This window comes from Mastomys coucha, unplaced genomic scaffold (genome assembly GCF_008632895.1).
Source record: "Mastomys coucha isolate ucsf_1 unplaced genomic scaffold, UCSF_Mcou_1 pScaffold22, whole genome shotgun sequence".
Taxonomy (NCBI): Eukaryota; Metazoa; Chordata; class Mammalia; order Rodentia; family Muridae; genus Mastomys; species Mastomys coucha.
In genome coordinates, this window is record NW_022196905.1 from 209,264,451 (window position 1) to 209,286,731 (window position 22,281).

At 53.7% G+C, this 22,281-nt stretch overlaps 1 protein-coding gene across 4 annotated transcripts in view; it reads right to left on the bottom strand.

The window, feature by feature from the left end:
* Nucleotides 1-22,281, bottom strand: part of Crtc1 (CREB regulated transcription coactivator 1) — a 66,473-nt gene that overhangs the window by 21,966 nt on the left and 22,226 nt on the right. For 3 of the 4 annotated variants that reach the window (XM_031340111.1, XM_031340110.1, XM_031340108.1), the window contains exons 2-8: nt 14,161-14,277; nt 11,128-11,265; nt 10,356-10,417; nt 6,932-7,026; nt 5,175-5,260; nt 2,637-2,677; nt 2,107-2,315 (exon numbers count right to left, since the gene is read on the bottom strand). In XM_031340111.1, the coding sequence (XP_031195971.1) occupies nt 2,107-2,315; nt 2,637-2,677; nt 5,175-5,260; nt 6,932-7,026; nt 10,356-10,417; nt 11,128-11,265; nt 14,161-14,277 (748 nt within the window). The remainder of the gene's footprint in view (nt 1-2,106; nt 2,316-2,636; nt 2,678-5,174; nt 5,261-6,931; nt 7,027-10,355; nt 10,418-11,127; nt 11,266-14,160; nt 14,278-22,281) is intronic. The other variant, XM_031340109.1, reaches the window with a different exon arrangement.

Consider the following 22,281-nt stretch of genomic DNA (forward strand, 5'->3'; position numbering starts at 1 on the left):
CACACACACACACACACACTCACACACGCAGCTGGTATGTTTAGCCCTGGTCTGCCGACCATGAACACGAAGGCATTATTTAGTCCTTGCCTAAGCACCATCACACTCAGAGAGGCCAGATGGGCAGGCAAGCCACACGGGTATCCTGCTGGCGGATTTCTCTGCCCAGCCTGGATCACCTTTGGAACAGAGCCAGCTGGAGGGGAAGTCTGCGCAGGGGAGGGTGGGGCTGGCTGGCCAGGTGGCAGTGGCCTGGCTCTGGCATACAAGCCCTGGTGGTGCAGCCCTGAAGGCCTCTGGAGTATAGCCAGCAATGGACACCTGTGTACTGGGCCTCAGACAATATGGAGCAAGGACTTGGTCTACCAGCTCTTTTCCCTTACCAGGGTCTGGCACTAGGGTGGGGAGGTGGACTGTATGTGACAGGGCCTGGCTTCATCAAAAAGGTGCCCAGAAAATAAAGTCTGTGTGTAGGGGATTGGCTGGCTCTTAAACAACTACACATGGCACATATTACCGGTCAGGGCTGGCCACCCTAGTGAGGCAGCAATAGTGTCACATAAGCTATTTCCCTGTGCTTGTTTACACTGGAACTGCAGCAGCTGAGTCCCAAAGCAGGAGGTATAGGAGATTCAGAGAAGAAAAAGGATTTGGATATGGCAGCCTCTTTGCAGGGCTAGGCCCTTGCTTATAAACACCCAGATCCTCTCTGGTTCCCTGGCCCTCATAGCTAGGGAGTGACAGGCACATGCCAGGCTCTGAAGATCCAAAGGCCTGCACATCCTCACTCCAGGGTCCTGCTCTCCTGGCCTTTGGTCGCATCTGCTCACCTGGAAGCCTAGGAAAGGACCTGAGGAAGTAGAATGTGTGGCTCATGGGTAAAGCGCTGGCTGGGCACCCATGGGTGGCCCCATTTCTGTCTTTAACATTGAATGAGCAGACACAAGGCCCCAGGTTTTAGCCCTAGCAACAAGCAACCTTTGTGTTCCATCTCAGGAAAGAAAACACCCCAGGCACATTGGCACCTTTCCATCTGTAACCCCCGCCCAGGGCTGGCTGGAGGACCCTGGTTTTGACTCCCCACATCAATCCTGCCTCAGGAACCAGTGTTCCTTACCAGCCCCTAATCCCAGGTCTGGAGAGCAAATCCACAAAAAGCCCACCATGTGACCTGTATCCCTCACCCTTCATGTGTCTCCGTCCCACCCCACTCCCACCCCCAGCCATCTGTCCTAATTCACATTGCTACCTACAACCCCAGCAGCTTGGGGCTTGCTGTGCCACATCAGGGACAAGGGATGCTGAAGAACAGCAGAAGGTGCTGGTTGGGGCAGTGTGAGTGAGCAGGATAGAAGGCTGTGCCTAGGCAGCTTGTGCAAAGGCCCTGGGGTGAGCAGTGCAGCTGTGAGGTCAGGCTGGGGGTGGCGTGGAGGACTCAGTTTTTATAGGGTGGGACAGGAGCAGAAGATAGACACGCGGAATCTCAGGTTCATGGTGGGGCTGACAGGGATGCCTTTAATGAGAATGATGGTAAAAGTGAAGACAGAGCCACAGTAACCAGGAGAAGCAGTGTTGGTTCAAACTGGGAGCAGTGGAGCAGGCGAGGAAGTGGGCACTGCCAGGAAACAGGCCAAGGGGAGAAATGAGCCTCTGAAAAGGGGAGGGAGCCTGGAGAGATGGCCCAATGGTTAGAAGTACTGGCTGCTTTCCTACAGGATCAGGTTTAGTTCCCAGCATGCACATGGCTGCTCACAACTGTCCATAGCTCCAAATCCAAGGATCCAGCACTGTCTTCTGCTCTTAGCAAGTACCGTGCACATGTAGCGCACAGTCAGATATGTGGGCAAAATGCCCACACACATAAAACACTTTTCATAATTAAAAAGAAATGAGCTGGGAAGGGTCACGCCTAAGTCAGAAGCAACCAGGTCAAAGCCATCGGGGCTTGTCCAGACTCCCTCCCATTCCCTGAGGCTTGGAGCTGCACGGCACAGCCCTAATGCCACAGCCTGACTCCTGGGGGCAGGTGTGTCACCCCTAAACACAGACCCATCAACTCCCCACTCCAGTGCATGCTGCCAGGTGGGGACAGCACAGGGGCCTTACCCTGGCCTGCGCCGCCAACGCCCAGATGTGCAAGGCTGCCGGTGCTGCTGGAGCTGGTGAGAGCAGGGAACGAAGGCTCCTCAGGGTCCAGCGGTGTCGGGAGTGGGGAGGGGAAGTGGATGTTGGTGAGGTCAGGAAGGGAGCCCCCTGTGTTGTGGGTAGCAGGGATCAGGGTTGTTGTGTTCTCCTGGTCCGCAGATGGAAAGATGCTGGGAAAGGCCAGATGGGGAGGACAGGACGTAAGGTCTGGGGACAGTGACTAGCAGACCAGCCCTGCCAACCAAGGACAACTTCAGTAGGGCAGGAGGGACTAGGGGATCAGTGGATGAAAAAAAAAAGACCCTTTAGTGAGCCCTAAGCATGAAAGGACTCCAAACTGGAACAGGGGTCATGGTTGCCATCAGTGACCAGGGCCAGGATTTCCTGAGTACCCTCTGGTGGCATGCTCATGGTCTCCCCTGCCAAGAGGTACAGGCTTGGAGAGAGAAGAGTCCTGAGGAGCAAAGGGGTGTGGGGCCTGGCTGACTTACTTGATTCCGGGGACCTCACAGGACTTGGGCCTGGAACCCGCCTGAAAGAGAGCAGAACAGATGGCAGGTGCCAGGTGGCAGGCACGGTTTCCTGTGTGCTGAGCCCAACGCTGCCTTGCCCTTCCCCTGTCTAGGACAATCAGCAGCCATGTAGTGCAGGGATGGCTTCAAGGAGCCCCAGTCAGAGGCAGGAGCTATAAGGAGGGGTCTCCCACACCTTGCCCAGATGCTATAGCTAACTTTGTGTGTGTGTGGTCTACCTAGGGCTCTCTGCAGCCCCACGCCCAGCTCTAGGCTGCCGCACTGGGGACTCTGGCTGCTGAAGGTAGAGACACCAGAAAGTCAGGCAGCCTGTGGTGTTGGCAGACAGGGGCTGGGGGTTCTGAGAGCCTGGTCTTTTGGGAGCCAGTGCTGCAGGCTGGAATCGGGGGACCAGAGGGATGCAGGGCAGGCAGGCAGCACCTGGGGGCTTCCCCGAGGGTAGCTTGTGACCAGCAGACTTGGCAGGGAACACGGGGACAATGGGCTTAAACAGATCCCCAGAGTAAACACTTGTTATGTTATGGGACTTCTGCTATGTTGAGGAAGATTTAGAAAAGCTTTCTGGGGCAGTTGTATGGCTTAATCAGTAAAAGGGCTTGCCACATAGGCTGATGGTGGGAGTTCAATTCCCAGGACCCACATAGTAGGAGAGATACCAACTCCTACAGTTGTCTTCCCTTCTCCACACAGTTGCCAGGGTTAATGTGCATGCGTGTGTGAGCACGCGTACACACACACACACACACACACACACTCACTTACTCATGTATACAATACACTTTAAAAATATAATTAAAAAGAAAAGAAAAGACAAGTGTTTCATGGATTCAGAGACCCTAACATCTTTCTTAGCTAAGTTAAAAAGGCCTAAAAATCTCTGAATATATATTCATTCTTTTTTCATTCTTTTTTTTTATATTTTCATTTTGGCAAACTCTCATGTAGCCTAGGCTGGCTACAAACCCCTCCCTTCCTCCCTCAGCCCTCTAGGTGAGGCCAGCAGTGTGACTCCTGTCTTTCTTGAGCTGGAGATCGGCTCTGTGACAGGCCACACCTACCCTGCTTCTGAAACTGGACCAACAAAGAGTTCAAATTTGTGTTTGGATGGTTAGAAATTATTTTCTTTCTGTTTTCTGTTTTCAACAAGGTTTCCCTGTGTAGCTCTAGCTGTCCTGAAACTAACTCTGTAGACCAGGCTGGCCTTGAACTTACAAGAGATCCACATGCCTCTATCCCAAGTGCTGGGATTAAAAGCATTCACCACCATGCCTGGCCACATGGTTTCTTCAGTGATGGGAATGGAATCCATACATGCAAGGTGAGGACCCCTGAGCCATATCCCCAGCCTCCTTTTCAGTTTGAAAGAAAAAGATTTTGTTTGTTTATCTAGTTTTTGTTTTGTTTTGTTTTGAGACAGGGTTTTTCTGTGTAGCCTGGGCTGCCCTGACATTCGCTCTGTAGATCAGACTGACCTTGAACTCAGATATTTCTGCCTCTGCCTCCAAAGTGCTCAGACTAAAGGTGTGCACCACTGCTGCCCAGTCTATTTTTTAAAAAATATTGTTTAATGTGTATCTTGCCTACATGTATGACTGTGTATCACCTGTGTGTCCTCTGCTTATAAAGTCAGAAGAGGGAACTGGATCCTATGTATGACTGTGCATCACCTGTGTGTCCTCTGCTTATAAAGTCAGAAGAGGGTACTGGATCCCTTGAACTGGAGTTACAGGTGGTTATGAGTCACCTTCTGTGCTGGGAACCAAACCTGGGTTCTCAAGAGCAGCCAGTGCTCTTAACTGCTGAGTTCTCTCTCTAGCCCCAGTCTTTTCTTTTTCTTTTTCTTTTTTTAAGATTTATTTATTTATTTTATGTATATGAGTACACTATAGCTGTCTTCAGACACACCAGAAGAGGGCATCAGATCCCATTACAGATGGTTGTGAGCCACCATGTGGTTGCTGGGAATTGAACTCAGGACCTTTGGAAGGGCAGTTAGTGCTCTTAACTGAGCCGTCTCTCCAACCCTACCTTTTCCTTTTTAAAAACCACTTGTGTGCATGTGAGGGGAATTGGTGTCCTCATGCTGTGACTGGCATGTGAGAGTCAAAGGACAGCTTAAGTTCTCTCCTACCAAATGGCTCCTGAGATGGAATGGAGGTTGTCAGGCTCGGTGGCGAGCGCCTGTATCTTCTGAGCGCCTCACCAATCCTGCTCACACTCTGTGTTCTGACACAAGGCCTTGCTTGGCCCTGCCTGGGCCAGGATGTGGGGTGCTAGGGTCCCAGCTGGGATGAGTGTCTGTTCTCCTCACCACCGAGAGGTCACAAATGTTCACACTTTGAGCTGTTTCTGGGCAGTGTGACAGGCCAGCTGTTGATGTCAAAGCCTGGGTGCAGTAAAGCTGAGCAAGGCTCCTACCTTCACATACCACCTGGTCATGTTTCCAGGCTGAGTCTAAAAAAAAAAAAAAAGGTTGGCCTACCCAGCGGTCCTTACCTTCTTTGAGTCCCATGACTGCTTAGAAAGGGTCTTGTCTGTATCGGCCCCGGTCTCCTCCATTCCTGGGACGGTGAGCAGTAAGACTGGATGCAGGGGGAGAGAAGGGTCACACAGCAGAGAGACTGCAGGGCCCTAACAGCAGGCTTGGAGGTTCTACTGAAGCTGTGGAAGGGGCTTGACAAGGACACGCTGCACAAGGGTCACCAGCTGGCTGTGTGGAGCAAAGAGCTGAGAGAGCGGCTGGAGCCCGGGAGCCATGGCTGAGCAGGATCCCCGACGGCCCCACCCAGGCCAGGGCCCTGGGCACCTTGGCTGTACAGGTAAGCAGAGACTCTGAGCCTGCCACCTGCCGCCCTGGCAGCATCCGCCATCACTCAGCACTACTGGCACCCAGTGGCTGGGCCAGGCTTGGGTCCCCACACTGAGGGCACCTATTGCTAAAGCTATTTGGGCTTTAACTGATCTCCCCAGATTACATGTGCTTGAGTGACCAGACATGTCAGAAGGGACCTCAGGCTAGACCAGTAGGTGAGGCTGGAGAGCTTTGAAAGGCCTAGTGGGAGGCCTGAAGGATGGGATGGATGGATATTGGTTGATGCGCTGGAACCAGCCGTACCTGAAGCCGACTTTTAGTCATGGTGAGTGTCTGTCTTCTTTCCTCTCTCCCTTCCTTTCTTTTTAAAATTTTGTTTTGTTTTGCAGTGTTGGGGACAAACCCAGGGCTCCACACATGCTCAGCAAATGTTCTACTGCTAAGCTGGGCCCTATGTTTTCTGACTCTTGCCAGGTTCATTTCTTCCCTGGGCCAGGAGAGACAATGGCTGATGGGAAGAGTTCTGTGGAAAGCAGGTCAGGGTGCCAGAAGGCAGCCAGGAAACTTCTAGGGACACGGGGACAGGGGACATGGGCCCTCCCACATCAAGGCTGGCTGGATTCTGGGCACAGAATCCTAAGAGGGCATGAGACTTCAGGCGCATCCCAGAAGCCCTGTGTAAGGAGGACCCACAGGTCCATCTGGCCTTAACCCTCCTGCACTGCACTCAGGGTCTTCAGCCTGCAGCCTTGGCTTCCCGACAAGCAACTCCCACCCCAGGATGAGTCCTTTAGCCAGTGAACTGTCACACACAGGCCCTCCCTTAGCATGTGGGCCTTAGATGCATGAGGGGTGACTTTGGTGTCTAAGGACAGGTGGGTCTGGCCCAGGGTGGGTATGCCGCACCTAGCTTCACAGAACCCACAGTCCCAACTCTTCAAGACAATTGGTGGAAGAGCTGTGTGGAGGAGGACTAGCTGCCATGTGGGAGCCCAGACTTGGGGTGCAGCCTCAGCTACAGGGCTATGTGCATGGCCAGCCAGTGAGGAAGCTCACCACAAGCCTGGGATGGAGAGGGCCCCTTTCTCATCCAGGGTTACCTGGCTGGGCCCAAGGGAGGATGAAGATGGGTCTGGGCAGTAGAGCTGGAATTCTGGACCAAGTGGTACCTACTGCTGGGGTCTATCCTCAGCTACTGTGTGAGTTAACAAATCCTCTCCACTCTGCTTTCTGAGGTGTTGGACTCTCAGTCAGTCGCAGGCCGAGAACACAGCCAGTGTACCTCAGCGAGAGCCCCATGTGGAAAAGATGCCCTGAAGACATCTGTCCTATTCTGATTTTTCCTCTAAACATCAGCCCCCCCCCCAAAGACTAGTGACTTCCTGGGACATGCAGGCTCAGGTTGCCTGAGCCTGGCAGAAACACCGGATCCCTCACCTACCTCTCTTCTGGTGCGCATCCTGGGACCCGCCTGTGAAGGACTCCGCCTGGCTGGGTGTCATTGTGCTCTGGTGTAGGGCGGAGTCAGAGTTGGTCCTGGGAGACAGAGAGATGGCGACACTCACAGGAAGAAGCCTGAGTCCTGATCTATGCACGTTAGACACTGTCTTAATCCCCACAGGGGTCCAGGATGTGTCCCAGGGGTGGGGGCAGCCTGTGGGTCATTCCACCAGCTGTGTGGTCCCAGGTCAGTGATCAGGCCTTTCTGTGTTAAATTTTATTATGGTAAAAAGGATGTGAAAACTCTGTTTCTTGAGGCAGGGTCTCATATAGCCCAGGCTGGCCTTAAACCACTGGTCCTCCTGGGTGCTGTGACAGCAGGCACGATGCGACACGCACGAGGCGGCACCATCAGCCTCACCTCGGGTGTTAGTTCTTCAGCACCTTCTCCAGCACGCTGTCATTGCTATGCACTGCAGGCTGCCTGGCCTGACCCCTCAGGGACCCTCTTGCCTCCACACCCTATCCTATGCACTGCAGGCTGTCTGGCCTGACCCCTCAGGGACCCTCTTGCCTCCACACCCTATCCTATGCACTGCAGGCTGCCTGGCCTGACCCCTCCAGGGACCCTCTTGCCTCCACATCCTATCTGTAGTGCTCCTGGGACTCCAGATGAGTGCTGCTGTGTTCATGTGGGTTACAGGATTTGAACTCAGGTTCTTGTGTTTTGGCACAATTCACTAGAGAAGCTACGTACTGCCCAGCTCTCCACACCCAATTTTGTTCTTTTTAAATAACTGTGGTTTTTTTTTTAATTTTTATTTATTTATTCTTTGGTTTTTTGAGACAGGGTTTCTCGTATAGCCCTGGCTGTCCTGGAACTCACTCTGGAGACCAGGCTGGCCTCGAACTCAGAAATCCGCCTGCCTCTGCCTCCCAGGTGCTGGGATTAAAGGTGTGCGCCACCACTGCCCGGCATGACTGTGGTATTTTAAAAACATTTATTTAGTTTTATTTCATACGTATGGGTATCCTGCCTTTGTGTATGCCTGTGTGTCACATAGTGTTCACAGAGGTTAGAAGGTGTCAGATCCCCTGGAACTGGAATCATGGACAGCTGTGAGCTACCATGTGGGTGTTCTCCCCAGCACAGCTTTATGCAGACCTGGGGATGGAACCCATACTTTGTACATGCTAGGTAAGCACTCTACCTACCAAGCTCCGAGTACCTTGCCTACAGCCCCATCCTGGCTTGGTCTCTTCTAACTGAGAGTGAGAGCTAGGGATGATAATCCATATGTGTAGTCCCAGCAACACTGGGAAGACAGTGAAGGCAGGGGGTTGCTTGAACCCAGGAGTCTGAGGCCTGCCTGGAGCACAGGGAGAAACCATGTTTGAAACAATCAGGCCAGCAAGAGAGTGCAGAGGTGAGGGAGCCCTCGGACAAGTCTGATGACCTAAGAAGCGTTAGCCCTGGGACCCACATGGTAGGAGAGAACCGACACGTGGACCTCTGACCTCCATCTGAGCCATACATGCTCCCCATTGCCACCCACCAAAAAGCCTGGTGTGGATATCACAACTTTAATTCCAGTACTTGGAAGGCTGAGGCATGCAGACCTCTGTGGGCTCAAGGCTCAGCCTGGTCTACAGAGTAACACCCGCCTCAACCAAACCAAACAGGCTCTGGATTGTAACCCAGGCAGCCAAGTGGACCTCCAGTATGCACGAAGCCTTGGGTTCCATCCCCAGCACCACATAAAGTAGACGTGGTGATACAGGCCTGCCATCCCAGTGGCTAAGGCTGGAGGGCAGACGTTAAAGGTCCTTCCCAGCTACAGAGCAAGTCTTGGGTTGGCCTGCATACATGAGACCTGCCCAGAGGAAAGAGTAGTAGCAAAATATGTTATTTAAGATCATCATTACCATGGACCGTGACCTTGGGGATCCGCGGCACAGCAAACCCGTGTCACTCACACCCCTGACACACATCATGCTAGAGCAGTGTTGGCACAGAACCTTCACATCCTCCCAGAGATGTCCCTGGATAGGATGCCCACACTGTGTGCACAGTCACTGTACTGCTATTTTCAGGATTTATTTTATTTGTGTGTATATATGTGTGTACATGTCATGCACACATAGCTCCCTTGGAGGCCAGGAGAGAGCATCACATCCTCTGGGTCTAGACTTAGAGGCACTCGTGAGCCACCATGTGGTGCTGCCACTGAAACCCCGGGTCCTCGGGACGAGCAGGCAGTGTGCTTAGCTGCTGAACTGCACGTGTGGCCCCTTGTTTTTAAGGCAGTGTCTCAATGTGCAGCACCGACTGGCCTGGAACTCAGAGATCTGCCTGCCTCTGTCTCCTGCATGCTGGGACGACAGGTGGGGCCCACCATCTTGCAGATACAGATAAGCATGTTCCCTATAGCTCCCGCCCTGTGCTGCGGGGCATGAAAGCAGGATCCTCACGCATGCCAGGTGGTGCTTGCCACAAATGTTTCAGAAATGTAGCTTCCATGGAGGTGAGTGCCAGGCTTGGTGGTAAACACCTTTGTTCCTAGCCTCCCTGGAGGCTGAGGCAGGGGGACCATTGGAGTCTGGGAAAATGCAGCCCGTGTAGGCTACAGTATGAGAGAGAGAGAGCTTGTCTCATTAGGGGAGCAAAATAAAATAGAACAGGCAAGATACACCACTGACTATTCAATTTTGAAAAGAAATAAGAAATTTAGAAAACAGAGAGAGGGGGAAGACAGAAGAAGGGGGAGGACAGGAGGAGGAAGGGGAGGAGGAAAACAAGGAAGAGGAGGAGGAGGAGAGGGAAAAGGAGGAAGAGGAAGAAGAGGAGGAAGAGGAGGAGGAAGAGGAAGAAGAGGAAGGGTAGGAGGAAGAAGGGGAGGAAGAGGAGGAAGAGGAAGAGGAGGAGGAAGAAGGGGAGGAAGAAGAGGAAGAAGAAGAGGAAGAAGAAGAAGAGGAGGAGGAGGAGAGGGAAAAGAAGAAGAGGAAGAAGAAGAGGAAGAGGAAGAAGAGGAGGATGAGGAGAAGGAAAAGGAAGAAGAGGAGGAGGAAGAAGAAGAAGAAGAGGAGGAGGAAGAGGAGGAGGAGAAGGAAAAAGTGGAAGGGGAGGAGGAAGAGGAGGAAGAAGAGGACAAAGAGGTAGAAAAGGAGGAAGAGGAGGAGGAGGAGGAGGAAGAAGAGGAAGAGGAGAAGGAAGAGGAGGAAGAGGAGGAGGAGAGAGAAACCAAGGCTCTGAAGGCTCTGAAGCCATGTTCTCCACAATTCAGAGTTGTCTTCTGGGACCTTCTAGAAGCATGTTGCACACTTGGTCACTTTCCAGTGCCTATGCCCTGCACCTCCACACAGAGCTGCAATAAGGTAAAGTCTACATTGTTCCCTCCCAAAGACCAGGCATCCCCTCCACTGACCTCCTCCAGCTGGTGTCCGCAGGAGGCGAGAGGTACACGGTGCCATAGGGGCAGCTGTCAGCGTGAATGAGTTAAGGGAACCTCAGAGTGTGCTGATGCAGGAAGCCTGATGCACAGCCTGTGGGGCCAGGCCGCTGGGAGCTGCTATGAGTGGCCCCTGCTCCTAGCATGTGGCTGGGCCTGCAGACAGCTGGCCAGGAGGGCAAGGGGCATTTCCTGCCTGAAAAAAAAAGTGCAACCGCGGGTGAAGGTTCCCCAATGGGCTAGACCCATTCACTTACAACTCCGCACCATCCTCTCAAACCATTCCAAGAGGAGGCCTGGGCCTCAAGCTGGGTCCCAGATGCCTTAGGGAGGGCAGGTTCAACTGACTTCTTCCACTGAGGAGCTCCCAGCACCAAAGTCTCAGGAGGAAGAAGCAGGAGCAGGCGGACAGCTCCACTCTGCAGTAGAGGGTGGGGTGAGAATAACCCAAAGCCATTCTAATGATGGGGTCTGGCTGGGGCAGCCAAGTTAGAAGGGGGCCCTGGCAGGTGTCCACCCTCCAAACAACAGAGGCTGATCTTGTGTGTGGAGTCACTGTCATGTCCATGCTGCCTCGGCTGAACCATGCCCCACTCCTTAACTCTTCTCTCTGCCCCACGTTGGGCTCCAACACCCTGTGTTGGAGGCCTTTCTCCAGGTTTCCCTGATCTGGTGTCCACAGGCAGCAGTGTGTGCCTGTCCTCCTGTTCTCTCCCAATCCCACACACATCCTCCGCAAAAAGGATATTTGTCGCCCATGCTTGTCTACTGACAGGGGTCGGCGGTGCGGGGAGCCAAGTCTGCCACGCTCACGATATACTCTGTCCACAAGCCCATGATGCCGTGTGGTCCGACTCGTGTCCAGGCCTGAGGACTGAAATGGGGTCTGGGGAAGAGGATGGGTCAGGAACAGGGGCTCAGAAAGGAGACAGCAAACTTACAGGTTACTGGCTGTGGCTTGAGGTTTCCCTAGCTCTACCCTCGGAGATCCCTGCTCTGAGGACACATGTAAACTCTACTCCATAGGCATCTCTGGCAGCCCCAGCTCCTGCTGAGCCATAGGGCTGGGGTGTAAAAGCCAGCAAGCAGTGCTGTCCCAGAGGGGGCAGGAGACATGCAGTCCAGCCTGCGTGCTCGGGCCAGGTAGGGCGGTACAAGCTCTGCCTGGGTGCTGGGGTACAGATGACTGAACAGCTCTCCTCAGCTGGCCAGGTGCAGACAGGCCTCCGCCCTCTCTCTCCAGGCCTGGCTGGCCTCCTGTCCCCACCTACGTCATCTCTGGAGGGGCCTGCCAAGAGAGGCCCCCAGGGCTTCAAGCCCAGAGCTGCTGTGGGGCCCACCTGGCCCAGGGCTTGTTCCCAAGAGGATCAACGCAGAGCCCAGAACTGCTCTGGATTGAACTGTGGACCCATCTCCTGTCCCCTCTCCTGCTCCCACCCCCAGCATCTCAGCCAGCCGACTGAGAGCCAAGTACGAATGCCTTCTGAGTCTGTGGCGTGGCTAAATGGGGCTTCATACAGGCACCTGGGCTGGCACAAGGTTCCAGGCGAGCCTTGGAGTCCCCAAAGCCGCCAGGAGCCTGTCACCATGTTAGGATGGACTCAGTTGCCTGTGCCAACCCTGGACATGACTTGTCCCCATGCCTGCTTGGCTATCTAGGCCCTGGGCCCTTCTGTTCCTCAGGCAGAAAGCAAAGCCATTGTGATATTTAAGCAGGCTTCCCTTTCAGGAAGGCCAGTGGCCACTTCTTCTGTTGGCCTCCAGGGCCATCTGAGCGGCCACGTCTTCCAGGGCCATCTGAGCAGCCACGTCCTCCAGGCCCATCTGAGCGGCCACGTCCTCCAGGGCCATCTGAGTGGCCATGCCTCCCAGGGCCATCTGAGCGGCCACGTCCTCCAGGGCCATCTGAACGGCCACGTCCTCCAGGGCCATCTGAGCGGCCACGTCTTCCAGGCCCATCTGAGCGGCCACGTCCTCCAGGGCCATCTGAGCGGCCACGTCCTCCAGGGCCATCTGAGCGGCCACGTCTTCCAGGGCCATCTGAGTGGCCACGTCTCCCTGGGACCCAGGAGTTCCTGCTGACTTTGTGCTTTTGTACTTTTTTGTCTGTCTGGTCTCTGGCTGTCCTGGAACTCACTCTGGAGAACAGGCTGGCCTCAAACTCAGACTTTTCTACATTTTACCCAAAGAAAGACAATGAACCCCAAAGATGGCCATGAACCTCACCATCAGGGCCTATGGAGAGTAGAAGCCCGTCATCTCTCTGAGACATCTAGAAGGGAAACCAAGACAGCTGCCCCTGCCATCAGGCTCCTCCCATCTCTCTGCCCCCATCAACAACCAAGACCTATCCCGCACATTGTCCCCATAGCCTTCTAGACCCTACCCAGCCTTCCGATCCCCATCCACTTCTCCAGGCCCCTCCCAGCTCTCCAGAACTTGGGGCACATGCTTAGATTCTGCTGTCACATATACCAGGACATGTGCACACAACATCTGTCAAGGAAGGACCCCAAGGGTCCTGGGGGCCTTTGAGTGGCACCCATATATCCTTCTCAGGATGAGTCAGTGAGGCAGGCTCACCTCAGGTGAGTAGATGTAAGAGGCACGTCCCAGAGAGCCACAGGGACAGCTGTAGGCCACCCGGTGCTGACACATGGCTCAAGGTCTTACAGGCTAGTGCCCAGTGAGAACAACCTGTGTCTGGGAGCTCACTCACCAGAAACAATGAGCTGCAGCCAGAGTTACTCCCTAAAACCCACTGTACTAAAAATGCCAAAAACCAACACTCTGATTAGGTGGGCATTTGCACCCTGGGCAAATGGGCTCAGTACGGTCCCTTAAGCCCTCGGACTGAGGAGTTCACTGTGGTACCCACTCAGGGTTAAATGAGGGGGTGCTGGGGGTGCTCAGGTAGAAAGAAGAGGAACTGGAGGTCCTCTGCCACAGAGCACCAGTGACTTCAGTATGCCACTGAGACCTGGAACTCCACAGGGTGAAGTCCCCAGAACCAAGCGAGCAGTCCCAAGCACACCCAGGCTGGGGCTGCCTAAGCCCAGCAGTTCCTACATCATCATGCAGTCAGGGAAAAGCCGAGGACAACTCTGGAGGCCGTTAGCTTTTGGGGAAAGGGTTGTTCTCAGACCCTTCGTAGCACGGTATGTGATGGCTGAGGGCCTTGTCCACCACCCCCTCCCGCTTCTCCTGAAGACTGGGGTCTGGGGAGAAGACACCAGCCCTTATTATTCTGACAGCAGCCTGTGGCCTGAGGGAGCCATGCAGGGTGTGCGGCTCTGCCAAGAACTGTCTGCAGACAAGTGGGGTCAGGCGGCAGGGGCTTCCTTCTGAGAACTGCTGGGCTTGCAGATCAGTGAGGCGGCTGGAGCCAAGCCCCCAAGGCCCTGAGCTCTTCTCAGGGCCTCCCAGCCTGCTGGCAGGTGCAGCAGCTGCTGAGTGTTGTGAGTGGCTGGGGGGTGGGGGGGGGGAGGGTGACGGTGTGTGTGCAGACTCCAGGAGTCTGGAGCTCAGGGAAACTGGCTAGGCCGCTCCCCTCTCCTGACCCAGGAGACTAGAGGAGTGTTTAGGGGTGGGAAGCTGGCCTGTGAATTACAGGGGACAATGGCAGATGTTTAATTCGGGGGTCATGGGCCATCTCCTGAGGGCCAACCAGCTGTCCCTGGAGTCTGTCGTTAGAGTAGGCCCCAGAGTGGGACACAGTTGAGACAGGAAGACCTGGAGTGTCTCCTAGGAGGAAAGCAGAGCCAGGAGAATGGGGGCTCACCTGGAAGGAGAGATCCATGCTGCTGCTTCCAATCTGGTTCACATTGGGCAGGGAACCACCGTAGTACTGGCCACGGCTGGGGCCCAGCTGGAGGTACTGGGACTTCTGCAGTTGAAGCTGGAAAAGCAAAGCCACCGGCTGTCACCATGCTGAAGAGGGTACATTCTCAGGACACCCCATGGAGTAGTACCCAGAGGGTTTAGCTGGTGGGATGGATCCAGGGACTACAATGTCTCTTTGACTGAGACTCTGCAAAAGGCAAAACCTAGCGCCCTGGATGCCCTCCCTGAGTGAGACAGGGCGCCCTGAGGAGCTCCTCACCATGAACTTGTGGAGCCAGCTGTTGGCTCCCTCTCCTGAGACCTGGGGAGGCCTGGCAGGGACCATGGGTGTGCTAGCCAGTGGGAAGCCTTTCAACAGTGGGAAACTGGTTATGGATTTAAAATGTGGCCCAACTGCCACGGGGCCTGATGCCCTAGCTTTAGTTTAAGCACTTGGAGATCCCGCCTAAGCCTAAGCCCGCCCCCCTGCTCCTTGGAACTCCGGAGCTGACATCTGTGAATTGTAGGGGACAATGGCAGATGTTTGATTGGGGAGGAATGGCCCACTTCCCTCATTGAACAGGGTCCTCAGTGCCCACTTCAGTGTGGTCAGTCACACACGAGTGTTGTCTGCTCTGGCTGGGCCTGGTGGTTGCTAGGGTCCGGTACTGTGTACACAACAGGGGCTGGTTCTCAGTTCTCACAAACGACTCCTGGCAGCCCAGCCTTCCCACCTCTATTCCACGCCAGCCCCGCTTCCTGGGGAGGCCTTGGACAACTGAAGGGGGAAGCAGAGCTCCAACTGGCTGTATGCCCGGCCAAGCACCTCGCCCAGGTAAACAGCTGTTTCCTGCGAGCTACAGTGGAGGCCAGGGGAAGATGAACAGGCCTGGTTCTTAGGTACCTCTGCTGGGTCTGTCCTGGGAGGTCCCTGTGTTCTCAGTGGATGCCAGCTGGTCCCACCCACAAGTTCCCCACTGAGTCTCTCCCAGCAGCTATGAAATAACTGAAAGGGGCGGGCAAAGCGGCTCAGCAAGACAAGGCACTTACTACCAAGCTTGACCTGAGCTCAATCCTTGAGTCCCAGAGAGAACTGACTCCTGTAGTTTGTCCTTAGACCTCAACGTACACTCTGTGTGGGACTCCACCCAACAAGTAACTATAATTAAAAATATAAACCAAGCCAGAGTTTGGCTGCTTCTTCGGGTGAGGCCCACAGAGTGCCTTTTGTTCACCCTGTCCTGGGCTATGTGAGTCTCACAGGTGGGTCTGTGTTCTACCAGCCTCGTGCTGACAGAAAGGACAGTGCACACCAGGGCCACCGGGCTCACTGCTATGTGTGGGAACAAAGGAAGCCTTTCCCTTTAGGGGGTGAACCTCAGAACTGGGTCTGAGCGGTAAGATACTCACGGCTCCTAGGCTGCACACTGCGCTGTCCTGCAATGGCCCTGAGCCCCCCCGCCTTGCTCAGCGTCCCGGGCCTGAGCAGCGGCATCCAGGCTGGTGTGGCAGGGACTACACTGCCCCTGGGGCAGCCAAGCTCATCTTGGGTGACACAGAGTTGCACAGGAAACGGTGGTCCAGCCTGTACCCCTTGTCCCCAGGTGACCTGGAGGCCTTCAGCATGTCCACCCTGACAGCATACAACTGTGTCAGGTCACAAATTCGTACCTGTCATTCTAGCAGTCAGGACGGGGGCTGGGGCAGGAAGGGCAGGAGGACAAGGCCAGTGTCTTAGGGTTTCTGTCACTGTGATGAAATACTATGACCAAAATCAAACTGGGGAGGAAAGGGTTTATTCAGCATACACTTCCACATTGTAGTTCATCACTGAAGGAAGTCAGGACAGGAACTCACACAGGGCAGTAGTAACCTGGAGGCAGGAGCTGATGGAAGGTAGAGGGTGCTGATTGCTGGCTTGTTCCCCACGGCTTGCTCAGCCTGCGTTCTTACAGAACCCAGGACCACCCGTCCAGGGATGGCACCACCTGCACTGGGCTGGGCTCCCTCCCACTGATCACTAATTCAGGAAATGTCTCACAGGTGTGCCTGCAGCCCAGTCTTATGGAGGCATCTTTCTCAACTGAGGTATCCACCTCTCCATGACTGCAGCTTGTGTTAAGTTGACATAAAACCAGCCAGGACAGCCAGTCTTGGCTACGTGAGACCTTAACAGCTGTATGAAGCAGGAATACTTAAGGCAACTCAGTAGAGGAGTGGAGGATTTCTGTTAGTTTAACCTCCACGGGGAAACCTGGTCGTCTGACTGTGAACTGAACAGCAGGCCAAGGCCAGGCCCTCTCTGCAGCGATGGGAAGCACTGGAGCTCCCCTTTAGAGCAACGGCAACAACACCAGGGAGGAACTCACCAACCCAACCCCGATGTGCCAAGCCACGTAAGAGTCCCAAAAAACGGGCACAGGTGGGCCGGCCCACTATGAAACAAAAACACAAAACCCAGGTGCATGAGGGCTGGCAGGTGGGGTTGGAGCCCCGCCCTATTGGGGCTGACTTTCCAGAGCTGCTCCTCGAACTCTGTGAGTAACCAACGCTTGTGATCTAGACTTGGTCTCTGCAACAGGGATGAAAGGTGGGCTGTGCAAGCTGGTGGATCCACAGCTGACCAGACGGGCTCTAAGTCCCAGAACGCACAGCATGCTTTCACACACGAAGGGTGGGTGGGTGGGTGGGTGGATGGATGGATGAACATTTTTGAGGAGTGTCACTGTATACTTGGGGCGTCAAGGCAACCTGGTACCAGCCTGACCTCTGAGGAATCTAGACATGGACACGGAAGCCAACCATGACAGCAGCTACTCAGTCTGAAAGGCTGAGCCCCACGAGAACCCAGATGCCCTGGCAGTATGGCTGTGCTGGTGCACACTGGTGCCAGCAGGCTGACCATGCTCATTTGATGCCATAGGCTGGGGACAATTGGAAGGTCTGCCCTATGTCTCCCAGGCCACCCATCCGTTCCCTGTCTGGTTTAAGTCCTGTCCTTGCCTTGGAATAAGCTGTGACTGTTAGTCAAAAGCTCCTAGAGTTCTGAATCTTCTCCATGCACAGTCAGGGCAGACAGTGAATCTAGAGAGATCTTAGCCCCTCCTCTGCTGCTGCTGTAGCTCCTGCCTACTGCCAAACCACATGCCCTGTTCCCACTACGCTGTGCTCCCCGAGGCATGCTGACTTGTTATCTGCGGATGAGCCACAATCACAAGGGTGAGGGAGCATGTGAATGAATGAGTTCATGAATGAATGAATGGCCATGAGCAAATGAGCACATAGATAAATAAATGTGAGGAATGAGGGGGCAAGTTCCCTGCTCACTTGGAACTGCCCACCTAGGACAGTCCATCAGCCCTCCTGAAGCCACACTGCATCTAAAGCAGTGGTTCTTAACCTGTGGGTCAAGATCCCTTTGGGGCCCAACAACCCTTTCACAGGGGATGCGTATCAGATCTCCTGCATATCAGATATTTACATTATAATTCATAACAGCAGCAAAAACGGTTATGAAGTACTAATGAAATATTTTTATGGTTGGGGGTCACCAAAACATGAAGAACTCGCTCTATTAAAGGGATGGAGAGTGAGGACCACTGATCCTCAGGCCACGCTGGCCACCTTGCCATGAGTGGGTGCAGATAGGCATCGGCCCTTTAAGGGACCTTCCAGGAGCTACAGCAGCTCCTGGCTGCCCTGGGCAGAGCTCAGGGCCCACACCACTCATGCACCTCCTCTCTCCCACCCTCACAGCTGCTAACAGGAGGTCACATCATAGCCTTCTGGCTCAAGTCCTGCGGGTCAAGCCCAGGCTCAAGTCAGGACCCCCAGTTCTTCAAACAGCCTTCTCCACAATTCAGAGAGCCCACCTAAATGGATGGTAGGCAGGCACTCACACATTTACTTTAGCCTGCTCCCTTCTACTTTCCCCACTGCTAGCAATCCTCCTGCCTCAGCCTGAGTGCTGAGATTACAGGTGGGTGCCACCAGAGAAAACAGATGACACAGCTAGAGGGCTCTTATGCACCACTGGGTGCCATCCAGACTGCAGAAAGGACCCTATCGCTAGCTTGGCCATAGGCTCTGCTTTCTACCCCATGTCCGTCGGCAACCCTTGGCCATGAGCTTGCTCGTGATCTCTTGGATCGTGAGTCTGCAGCATGGAGTCCCTGAGACTGTATAACCAGGGCAGGTGAGCAGAACCTACAAGCTTGGTCTCGCTTCCTGCCTGCTGGTTGCTGCCTTGGATCCTTCCAGAGAGCTGGCCTCTGTCCCTGCTGACCTTCAAAGCAGTGCCTGGCCGCTGGAGTCAGGGTGGGAGGTGTTCCTGCCATACCTTACGCTGCTATCCTGTGGTAAGACAACAGGCTGGCCTCAGAAAGTTGATGGGTGGAGGAGCAGCCTACCTCACATCATGGCCATGCTGGGCAAGTCTCCACAGACAAGGCATCTGGAGGGGCTGCAGCTGGATGGAGCACCTCTGGGTGCTCCATCACCCAGGGCAAACTGAAATAGAAAACTTAAGGGTTCTTTGGAAAGTAGGTCTGGTGGCACACTCAGGCTGATTGGCAGAGTGATGTCAGCTGAGACAGACGAAGCATGCGCTGAGGTAAGACCCTTGGAGGAGACAGTATAAAAAGGACTCATGTGTTCGCTGATCTTCACTTCCCTGAGAGAGGCACAGCTGAGAACTTCTCCTGACATTCCTCCTGGTCCCTCCTGCTGACTCAAGCTGAGGCTGAGGCCTGGCTGTTCCTGTCAGGTGGTGCCACTGCTGCTGCTGACCCAACATTTCCATAAGACGTTTACAAGTAAATCGAGCTGCCTAGGCTAACCTGTGAACTGAACTCCCGATTTCCAGACAACACTGTCAGAGTGCTCCAAAAAAAAAAAAAAAAAAAAAAAAAAAAAAAATTCTAAATAGGTCCACTTCCCCCATATCCTTTCTTTTCTACTACCTATAGTGGATAGTGGGCTAAAAACTATCATTAAAAATAAGATTAAAAAATTAGAGTTACAGCAAATCCCAACTGAATATGGTAAGACTGGGTTACAATCCTAGAGCTATCTAACTGACACAAGCAGGATGGCTTAAAGCATTGCTCGCCTTCACTCCCCTGGAGGTTCCTTCCTGTCTTGTCTATCTACAAACCCTAGGCAGCCTGGGACTTGGGGTCATGGTTCCAGTATCTACAGCCCACACTGAGACCTCCTGTCTTGGCCTCACTCCACACCCACCTCTCTCTTCTGTTCACATGGCACAGATCTCAGTATCTGTGGGCCCCACGTTCAGCAGGACCCAGACTGAAAGGTCGCTGTCTCTTTACAAAGACCCACAGACTCCCACGATTCCCTAAGTGCCGCTGTGATGACTCCCACAGCGTGGTGGGCTCAGGGTGAAGTGGGAACGTACGGTTTCTTTGCAAAGTCAGTTTGTCGGATGGTATTTTCTGGGCACACATGTTTTCCTAAGGCAGACACAGGTCAGAGGAGGTCTTGCTAAAGCAAATATGTAAAAAGGCACGTGATGTCAAGAAGGACATAACAGACGCAAGCGATATTGGATGGTATTGGTACACCTTGCTATTCCTTAATTGCCATCGTTTGTCCTGACTTCATAGAAAGAAATGCACCAAAAAACTTCTGGTGGTTTTCTGGCAGCTTCTTGCTGCTTCCTTGCATTTGGGACTATTGGCAGAGTGATGTCGGCTGATACAGATTAACATGAGGGTTTTGCTAATACAGACTCACGTGGTGAGGCAAGACCTGTGCCTCCAAACACATGGTGTTTGGAGGGAGTACACATAGGGCCCAATGGACAGTAATGGAGGAGGGGGCTTGCATAGCTGGCTTTTCAGCACTTCAATGGTCTCAAGTCTTTGTCTTGGCTGTTCTTCACTTTGTTGAGAGGCACAGCAGAGAACTTCTCCTGGTGTCCCTGCTGGTCCTGGGGGCTCCTGCTGACTTGCACTGATTCAGTGGAGGCCAGGCTATTTCTGCTGGGTCATGCCACCACTGCTGACTCATGTTTGCTATCCTGACACAACTGAACTAGACACCTGATATCCTGACAACTGGAGATTGAAATTGCCCCAAAGAACTATTTCTAAACAGGTCCACTTCCCCTGTATCCTAATAACCTTTCTTTCCCACCACCTCTGGAGGGTAGTGGGCTAGAAGGGAGGTTAAAGTATTTCAGAACCCTTATTAAAATTAAGTTTTGAAAAATCGAAGACTACACAGGTGTTCCAAGTTCTGTGGAGAAGTTTCCAGAAGAATCAGCAGAGATTTCAACAGCATCCCTAGTCAGAGAGTGACCTAAGTACTGGAGTTTTATGTCCACAGGGTTCCTGACACCCAACCCAAACAGACACCATGGGGCGCTGAACCAGCCCTGGGATTTGGTTCTCACTTTAACACAGGACTCACCTTGAGACTATATTATAAAACATGTATTTTAGCCAGGTGTAGTGGTGCACGTCTTTAATATCAGCAAACCCTGGTCTACAGAGAGAGTTCCAGGAAAGCCAGGGATACACACAGAAACCATGTCTCAAAAACAAAACAAAAACATGTATTTTATTTTTAGTTACATAAGTGGGTGTCTGTGTGTAGGCATGTGCACATGTCTAAACATACCAGAAGGGGGCACTGGACCACCTGGAGCCTGAAGGAATCCAGGTTCTCTGCAAGAACAGTGCTTATAACTCCTAAGTGCTGCGCCATCTCTCCAGCCCCTTAATTAAGGACTTTAGTGCTGCACGAGGTCACAGCCTCTGCCTCTGGAGCAAGAAGACACACTGTTGGAGAGACACAATCTACTCCCCTGATGGACAAGTCACGCCTGGGAGAGAGACATGGCCTGCTTAGCTAGGAGGTAGCTAAGCATGGCGGGGCTGTTCTATAGACTGGGGCCCAGTTCCCCAGGAACCAGGGGGACACCCCTCCCACTGCAGATGGAGCACCTGCCCAGGTGGACAGCTCAATGGAGGTATCCCTCTGGCTAATCTCCTTGGGATGGGATGGCCAGTGCGTTGTCATTAAAAAGCCACCTCTGGCCAGGCCGTGGTGACGCATGCCTTTAGTCTCAGCACTTGGGAGGCAGAGACAGGTGGATTTCTGAGTTTGAGGGCTATACAGAGAAACCCTGTCCTGAAAAAATGAAAAGAAAAAAAAAAGCTACCTCTGGTCTTGTATGGAGCCACTATGGGTAACTCCTGGGGATGGGACCTGGCAGACCCCAGTTTCCCTGGGAGACCTGAGCAACCCCCACGCCCACTATTCCCTCCTAGCCTCAGTGTTCAGATGGAGTGGCCTTGGGCAGGCCGGGACTGCCTGTAGTCACCATGGCAACAGGCTGGCCTTGTAAAGAGATTAAAGGGAGCGGGCCAGCTGACACGGGGCTCTGTCCTGTGCAGAGACTATAGTGGGAAGGAGTAGGAGGGGGAGGTTGTGAAAGGGATTCATGTTCCCTGCATGCCTAGCCCTCTGCTCTCCCCAGCCTTATATCCCTTGTATCAGATAAGCCAGTAGCAGCTACCTCAGGGGTTCTGCATAGAAACCAGCGAGGGGTCTGGCAGCTGCCTAGAACTCCATGGAATTTGCTCTTCCTCAGTTTCTCATCTGGACCTCCTTGACTGAGGGCTGTCTCCTGCCTGCCTGTCACCTCCACGGTAGCCTGGAAGAGAAGTAGGGCTTGGATAAGCAGGCAAGCAGCTGGACAAATGCTTGCAGGACTATCTAGAAGAGCAGTTCTCGGGACCTTAGGTGGGGGCACGGCTTCTGTGCCTGGACAGGGCAGTTGTCCCTCTGCTAGTGACTGAAATGGAGAAAGAGGCTCAAAGACTAACCCCGGCCTTCCCAGTGCTAAGGCAGCATGCGCCCCAGGAGAGGCTGACAGCACACAGTCCCGGGGCCCCCACTCTTGGGCCCTGTAGCCTCTGAGCACAAATGCAGAAGGCGGCCAAGGGCAGGGGTCTCTGGAAAAGGGCCACCTACCCAGTGTTCTCTGAGAGGAAGAGCCAACCTTGCTAGATTCTAAAAGCACCGCAGGAGGCAACAAGCTCAGGGAAAGTTG